Source organism: Crocodylus porosus, unplaced genomic scaffold (genome assembly GCF_001723895.1).
Source record: "Crocodylus porosus isolate Cpor-Errol unplaced genomic scaffold, CroPor_comp1, whole genome shotgun sequence".
NCBI classification, from domain to species: Eukaryota; Metazoa; Chordata; order Crocodylia; family Crocodylidae; genus Crocodylus; species Crocodylus porosus.
The window spans coordinates 64347257-64355680 of NW_017728909.1; the positions used below are offsets into that span (position 1 = coordinate 64347257).

At 37.6% G+C, this 8424-nt stretch overlaps 1 protein-coding gene across 1 annotated transcript in view; it reads left to right on the top strand.

Moving 5' to 3' along the window:
• LOC109308130 (endoplasmic reticulum aminopeptidase 2-like) overlaps window positions 1-8424 on the top strand; it is a 37375-nt gene that overhangs the window by 22920 nt on the left and 6031 nt on the right. The window contains 7 exon segments of the mRNA XM_019532406.1: window positions 1826-2004; window positions 2105-2184; window positions 3072-3255; window positions 3875-4031; window positions 4315-4499; window positions 6606-6770; window positions 7399-7539. Of these exon segments, the coding sequence (XP_019387951.1) occupies window positions 1826-2004; window positions 2105-2184; window positions 3072-3255; window positions 3875-4031; window positions 4315-4499; window positions 6606-6770; window positions 7399-7539 (1091 nt within the window).

The window sequence follows — 8424 nt, forward strand, 5'->3', positions numbered from 1 at the left end:
TTCTTGCGGCCCACTTTTGGGTCACGATCCATGGTTTGAGAAACACTGCTTTAACCTGTTCTTTCTGCATTCTGGCCTGTGTTCCTGCTTCCTTCCAAATATTAATTTATTAAATAACTGGTTACAATTAATAATTTTAGTAAAGGAAAGGAGGCACAGAGTACTTCAGCTTTCCCTGCATCACCTACTATTTGTTCTCCTTTCTTGGTTAGTGATGAACCTGTCCTTTTCTTTGTTGTCGTCTTCTGATTTATTTACAAAGCCTTTTTGTTGCCTTTTATGCTACTTGTAAATCATTTTTCACCTTAGCCTTTTTGATAAAATTAATATATTTTTGTACTAGTTACATGTCCTTTCTTTCACTGTTTGAATATTTCTATTTTGACTTGTAGATCATAAGGTAGTTTGCTATTGCTCATTTGAATATAGCTACTTTCAGCTATTTTTCACTAGAGTCTTTTATGTAATGGGACATATATTTCATGAGGCCATCTCGGTAAGAAAAATATTGCCATAAATAAGCAACTGTAAATATTGAAACCATATGAACAGCAGTGAAACAAAAAAAAGAATACTTTTGAGATGCAAAAGGGCAAGGTATTTTAAACAATTGAAAGAACTTTCTGAATTGTACTGTCAAATATCATATTAAGTAATTTTTAGTCTTGAAAGACCACTTAGAATGTGCAGTAGATCACTATGCAGGCTCATATGGCTGGGATCACTTATGAAAGCAGTCTAGAAACGGTCAACTTCATTAAAGGGAAATAATTATCTTGAAATGTTTTTAATATACCTAATATTGTGTATTCATTCTAAAAAGAACAGATTCCCTGACTTGTGTAGCATATCAGGTTATTACAAAGAAAATAACATCTAATGTACTTTTCATCATTTTTGGTCAGAGTGGTTTTTTTCTTAAAGATTATTCTCTTAATATGTACAAGTACCTCTGCAGAAGATGAGTAGAGGAGAGTAGCTGGTTATATTCTTCCCTCAGGGATGGAGAAGCACATCTTTGTCAAAATCTGCAGTAGACTTTGAATTATTAACGTCTCCTAAATATAATTCCTGATAGCACATGGTCTATCAGGAGATGTATTTGGAAGGCTACAGAGGGGCAATACACCTAGTATTGGAACAGGAGTGTGCATCTTCAGGATTCATAAAAACCTCAGTGGCAGATGCAGGCAGATATCTATCTCCACTTGGCAATTCTGATGTGGCTGTCAGCTTCTATTACACCCATGGTCAGATTCACACACTACTGTGGTGCTGCAAAGCAGCCAGAGTATATGAGTGAGCACAGTCCAACATCTGTTGCACTGTTGTGTATAAAGCTTAGGTACAATTAGGAGGGCAACATGTTCAACCTGATGTGATGCAGTTCTGCAATGCCTACAGCATAAATAGTCATCCTGGAAGTATTATAGGTCTAGTCTGTTGTACTGATCTCAAGTGCAATACAGGTGCTTTTGACAAAGAATATGTAAAACTACAAGTACAATCTTTTAAATGGGCCATCAGAGAGCCTCATAATAAGGATGCAGAAGGTAGACATGATTCATCTCTTACATATACTAGTTTGAGATTATTTCTCCTCTGATATGCTGGTTTGAATCAGGAGTATGATCATTAATCTCATTGTGTTCCAATTAAATTGCTTGAGGACTGCTAAAATACATGTCTCTTTTTCTTGAGCTATTTTATGAAACCAATTAATTTAAAGGCATATGACTTAACTCTTTCTGACTGCAGACTATTTTCTCATTTAAAAGGAGTCTTGTACTGTTGAGGCAACTAATTTTTTCTTCCATGTTCTCAGCATAACTATTATGTTAGAGAACACTTTGATGTCACCGAGATAATGAACACATGGACACTCCAGAAAGGACTTCCATTGATTACTGTTGAACAAAATGAGAAAAGAATCAAAATAAAACAAGAACGCTTCCTGAAAGGCATTTTACCAGATGATCCTTTGTGGGCCTCAATGCAAACTGGGTAATTCAGGCACATCCAAATGATGTTTGTGGAATTTGATGTAAACATTTGGAAGCCTTAGACATTGTGGTTTAATTTCCCTGTTCACTCCTACTTCTAGTTTCCTCTGGCAAGTTCCCTTGACTTACATCACAAGCCACTCTAAGAGTATTGGAAGGCATTTAATGAAGAATCAATCAGGTTGGAGTTTGGCTTATTGCCTATTTTGTATTGTAATCCTACTGTTGTCTTAATGCTTACAAGAGGTGCAGAAAATATTGGCCAGACCAAAAAAAGTTGAGGAAAAAAATATTTTGTGTCCATCCAAAATGAAATATGTGTTTTGTTTTTCCTGCTGAAACAAAACTTGAAAAAAGAAAACTTCAGGTTTCAGCTAAAATGAAATGTTTTAGGATTTCTTATTATTATTTTATAAAAGATCTAAATTTAAATTTAGCTAATTTTAGTGTCAGCCATCTTTTTGAAATACAAAATTGAGCATTGGAAAAGACCCAAAGTCATGAATGCACTCCCCCCAACCAAAACCTGCCCTTTTGGCGAATGAACTACAATATTTGTCTGAAAGATGTGCAGTTCTGATGCTTCTGCAGCACCCCCTTAACTCTCATTTAAAATTCTTCAGTCCTTAAAGAGTTACAAATATAGGATGTTCTATGTGATTGGAGCCCTGTAAACTGTGTTCATTTCATTGCCATGTTTCTTGAAATTATGGAACTTAAAAGAGTAGATTCTCCCTTTTTTCAAAAGTTCAGAGTTTGTTGACATTTACTGCTAAAATGATACAAAACATTTCAAAAGCAAGAGAAACCTAACTATGAGTCTACACTACAATGTGCTTGGCTCTAAAGTTTAATCTCTCAACTATGAAGAAGAATATGTTTTAATTGTTAGCAACGAATGAAACAGAAGACATGGCAGGGGTTCGAATCAATGCCATATAATTTTTCCGTAGGAGGATTAAGATCACTTTCCTGCAATATAAATACCACAGAATATGTTTGGTTGCATTGGTAAATATCACTAAAAATGTTTGTTTAGTTGTTTCAATAATGTTTTCCTGCTCTTAGACACCATAGAACTGGAGGAAGATGTGAATTGGGTAAAACTCAATGTGGACATGAATGGCTATTACATTGTACACTATGAAGGCAATGGATGGAACAACATTATTAAACTGTTGAATCAGAACCACACCATCTTCAGTTACAAGGACAGAGCAAACCTGATTCATAATGCATTTCAACTCGTCAGGTAATAATGATTCTTTTTAAAAACAACCACAGTAAGTCGATGCAGGTTGAAATGCCATTTAGACTTGTAAGGGAATCATAGATGCAGTATTCATGATGAGGCAAATCCCCCAAAGTTTCTTAGAGGAGAATTCTGAATGGTATTGTCATTTATGATCTAGGAAAAGTCATTCACTAGATTTCCTCAAAAGGTGGTGTGCTGGTGCTTCCATAAGAGGGGTAGCGGAAAAGGCTCTGAATTGTAGAAAACCAATGTAGAGAGACACATTTTAGAAAGAATTACAGAAAGAAAGATTTGTTGGTGGAAACACTAATTAATTTGTAAAGAAGGCTCTGCTTTCTTCCTGCCTCTATTGGAGAGAGTGGCATATAAGCACTGCCCATGCTTCTCTGAACACAAGGCTTTTGCGTCATAATAGCCTGTGAGAAATAGGCTTCTGGCACAACCAGCTCCATACAACAAGCCCAAGGTTGTAAGGTTCTTGTGGAAGGAATCCACAAGTGATCTTGGTAGATCTGCCTGTACATCTTTGGGTAAGAAAGACGAATAAAAGGGATGTCATTCCCTCCTTCTCTAATGTTGTCAGATTATAACTTATTTAAGAAATCTTCTTTTTCAGTGCAGGCAGACTATCTCTGGACAGAGCCCTTGATCTGACTCGGTATCTCCAGCATGAAACCAGTAACATAGTACTACTGAAAGGCTTGGGCTACTTGGAAGGGATCTATGACATGGTGGAAAGAAGAAATATTTCTGATGTCACAAAAAGTCTTAAGGTTCATTTCTAAGATTGTACCACATATGAAGTTCTACATGTATCAGCCAGACGAAGTTTATTAACTTTCATCTCTGTTTCCATGACACTTATTGCTGACAGCTGAAGTGTTTCTTTGTACTAGAGGGACATATTGCCTGTTATTAATCTAATGGTGCATCTATGATGTGTGGAAATGCTACTTTTAATGCAGAATTGACTCATTTTTTATTATTCATCTTGAACGTGCTTAGTATGCCAGATTTCACTACCTATAAATAAACTATGTTGTATTCTCTCTGCAGCAATACCTCCTGCAGTATTTTAAGCCAGTGATTGATAGACAGACCTGGAGTGATGAGGGCTCAGTTTCTGACAGAATGCTTCGTTCAAAACTCCTCCAAATGGCATGTGACTTGCAATATCCTCCCTGTCTCCAGAAGGCAAATGAGCTTTTTGGGAAGTGGATGGGATTTGGTGGAAAATTAAAGTAAGTGATTTATTTTCTACCTACTGTTCTTTGTTTACATTTCTTTCACTATACTTCCAGGTTGATTTTTCCAGCATAGGGTTTAAAGGCATAGCAATGCTTTGCAAACTATGTGGGAAATTTTTTGTTATCAGAAAACAGTACCAGAAAATCTCCTCTTTTTCAGTTACCCATGTTACATATGTTAACTTGTAGTGTAACTCACACCTACTGTGAGGCACTCTCTTCCCTTCCCTGCCTTTCCAAGTTGACGCATACAGATATAGGAGTCAGTAGGCGCATCTACACGTGCAATTAATGTGAAGCAATAAACTCTGGTGTTTTAGTGCACTGGAGTTTATTGCTCCCATGTGTACCATTTGAAAGTGTGCCCAGGACCACAGCTTGTTGAGCCAGGTTGGAGCAGCCCAGGCTAGCAGGGGGCTTGAGGGCCAGCCTGACAGCCCCAGGGTGCTCCTGCCCAGCTCAGCGTGCTATGGAAGTCCTGGCTGGGGTATGAGGGTGCTCCAGTGTGAGGCTAGCACCGCTGGCAGGCAGCCCCAGCACTGAAGCACCCTAGCGCCCCAGCCAATCATGTCAGTGTCTACACATACAGTCCTGTGGAGTAAAAAACTCCACAACAGGATAGCTCTTGTAAATAGTACTAGTACCTGCTGCAGAGTTAATTAGTTTACTCCTGCCTAATAGACTGCAGAGCTAACTAGTGTAGTCCACAATGAATGTCTTGTGTAGCTAACAGACTTAAGTTTCTTAGCATAGGCCTTTAGTTTTTATGTCTATTATAGCCTTTTTTTGTCCATTGTTTGCTTCCCCAGTGCCATACAGGGATGCCTGAAAATGCTAACATAAAAAAAAGAATGATGGGGTTTGTTTTTTTTAGCTCTTTACTGTTTTATCTCCACTATTATTATTATTTCAGCTCTTTAGTATAAACAATTAGCCAAATATTTAGGATTTTGAGTAGTGTTCAAGATCCTGCATAGTAAAACTGAAATGGAGTTAAGTGTTTCTTTGGGTACTGTAGATAAATAGGATTGCAAAAAAGTCCTGTACTCCTGAACATAAGAAAAAACAAACAAGAAGCAATATCTGCTCTCAACTCCAGACCCTTCTGCCAGACTGTACTTAATCCCAGCATATCTCCAGCTTTTTCTCGGGCCCACACTCTCTAGGTTTTTTACAGGTTGGGTTTAAAAGCTATTATGGTTTTATAATGTTCCTACTCTCCTAAAATGAAGTGTGCTGGTTTTAATCCCTAGCGGTAATGAGATTGAACCCATCCCCTAACATTGTCCCCTGTTGCTGGTATTATTCACAGTGCACAAAGTGCTGCTCAGATATAAAGAAAGTTTCAGTCCTTTCAAAGAACAACTTCCTACCCATAAGGTTATGAGTTCCACCAGGGAAAAACTCTGCATGCGTACGGAATTCTACTGATTTTCTTTAGGAAGTTTGTGTCGGTGGCTCACTGAAATCTCAGGGACTGCTCTTTTCAGAAAAGGTTATTTGTCCCCACTTTGTGACTGAAAAAGACCCCCTTCCATCCTGACCTACACTTGTGTTCTTTTTTTTTCCCTTTGTCCTCAAAATTTTCATAGAGCAATGGAAAAACAAACAAATACAATCCCTTCCTTTCCCCAAGAGCTAGTAAGCTTCATATTCAGCAGTAAGTGAACCTCATGATCCTTCCCACACACTCTCTTCCTTAGCCTCAGCAAAGTTAAGGAAGTAGATAAGTTGTGTTTTATTATAGAGATGAAGGGGCTACTCATGGTGTATAAAGTTAGGCAAGATCCTAAATACGCTGGATTAGGGACATGGATTGTATACCTTTCAGGGCAGAACCAGTCTTTTTTTTATTTGCTTTCATAGTGCTTTGTGTTTGTGTGATTAAATACAACAATGTGGCTGTTACATATAGTAAATCAACAATATTTAGTTTGAAACCAAGGACAGCTCTTATGTCACAGCAAGATAGTCAAGAGACACCGGAAAGTTTCCTTTTTAGTTATTTTTTTTATACATTAGGAAGTGAAAGTTTCCGTATTTTTTATTGTAATTCAACCATTAAAAACACTAAATCATAACCCTGAATTTTCTGTTTAGTAATATTCCTTCTGATGTCATGAAGACAGTATATTCTGCTGGATCTAAAACAGCTACAGGCTGGAATTTTCTTCTGGAAAGATATAAAGTGTCCATGTCTGGTGCTGAACAGATAAAAATCAATTCGGCATTGGCAAGTTGCAAAGATGATGCAAACCTAGCAAGGTGGGATACAGTCCATAATTATTTACTCCAGTGTTTATTTTCTCTGCTTTTAATCATGTAGCTAACTTGATGCTTGTGAAGTAACTTAGTTGCAGCCTGTTGATATGACTCTTTTATGATGCACCTTTTTGGGTGTTTATGGTTTGATTACTGAGCAATGTAGGCAAAAAATTGACATGCTGGAAAAGGAAAAAGCAATTCACCCTTAGATGAATCTCATAGCAAAAACAATAACAGTGCACACTCGTTTTGTCTTTCTTTTTTACTCCTCTATGTACTTTCACCATGATAATATGAGAGCTTAGGCACCAAAAGGAGGAAGAGAATGAACAAAGTGAATCAGACTTTGTTTGGCCTGTTTTGAACCACTGTGATAGAGTTAAAGATAGGTGTCAGTTTATAGAGAACCAATATACCATTGCTATGAGTTCTTGGAGAATCTTAGAATGTTCAAATTAATACTGATAAATATAGTGCAAGTAATTACTAAATACTTTTTATTAATCCTGGCTGAGATCACAAAAGGCCTTATCTTTCAAATCTCACTAATCATGTAACTAATATTAAATATGTCAACACCTGTAAATACCTAATCTACCCTTTCCTTGCTTTCCTGGGAATGTTGTAGGCTACTGGAACTTGGAATGGAGGGAAATGTAATCAAGACTCAAGATCTACCATCAGTTATCTATATGGTCAGCATGAATCCAGCTGGACGACTTCTTGCATGGAACTTTGTAAAGAAAAATTGGAGCAAGCTTCTAGAAAAGTTAGTGTTTGCATAAGGACTGGAAGTGGCATAGTTACAACATGGTTTGAAAGGGAGGTGATAAATTGTATTCCCATGACCTGGACAAGCAATTTTACTACTCTGTGCCTAAACTCCTTCCCCCTGAAAAAGGAGGAAAATACCTAACTACCTTTCCATATTTCTGTGAGATCTACAGTTAAATCAGGTTCTGAATATCTTTTTTTATTTGATGTGAAAAAATACTGAAGAGCAAACGTCTATAATTCTCCTTCTTAACTAATCTTCATTCTCAGCATTACTGATGCTAAAGTAGAGAAAAATATAGTAAACTCAAGGACCAAGGAGATCATATGTTTTGCTTTAATCCCAAACTGTAAAGAAATCATTTCAGTAACTGTGGAAACAACAGTAAAAACTGACTGAAGTAATTTCTTATTGTTAGTCAAGAAGCAGGCATTTAGGGGTAATTCTGAGTTTCTATTCTCTCCCTGACTAGAGATGTTCACTGAAGAAGAATTGCTATGTGGGTGGTCTGGTTAAAATGTTGGATGTTACTGCATAAATTCCAGACAACCTGTGCACTGGGGCCATAATTATCTAGTAGCTGGAAAATGAAGAATGGGTCTCTCCGAGGCTTTGAGTAGAAACGTGAAATATGGACAAATGTACGTTTTAGCTGCTTTAAAGAGTGGGGAGAGCTGCAGTGCGTATCAGCTGTTTCATAGATTTCATAGACATTAGGGCTGGAAGGGACCTCAGGAGATCATCAAGTCCAGCCCCCTGCCCAAAGGGCAGGAAGTCAGCTGGGTTCATAGGATCCCAGCAAGATAAGCATCCAATTTACTCTTGAAGGTGTTCAGTGTAGGTGCTTGAACCACCTCCGCTGGCAGACTGTTCCAGACC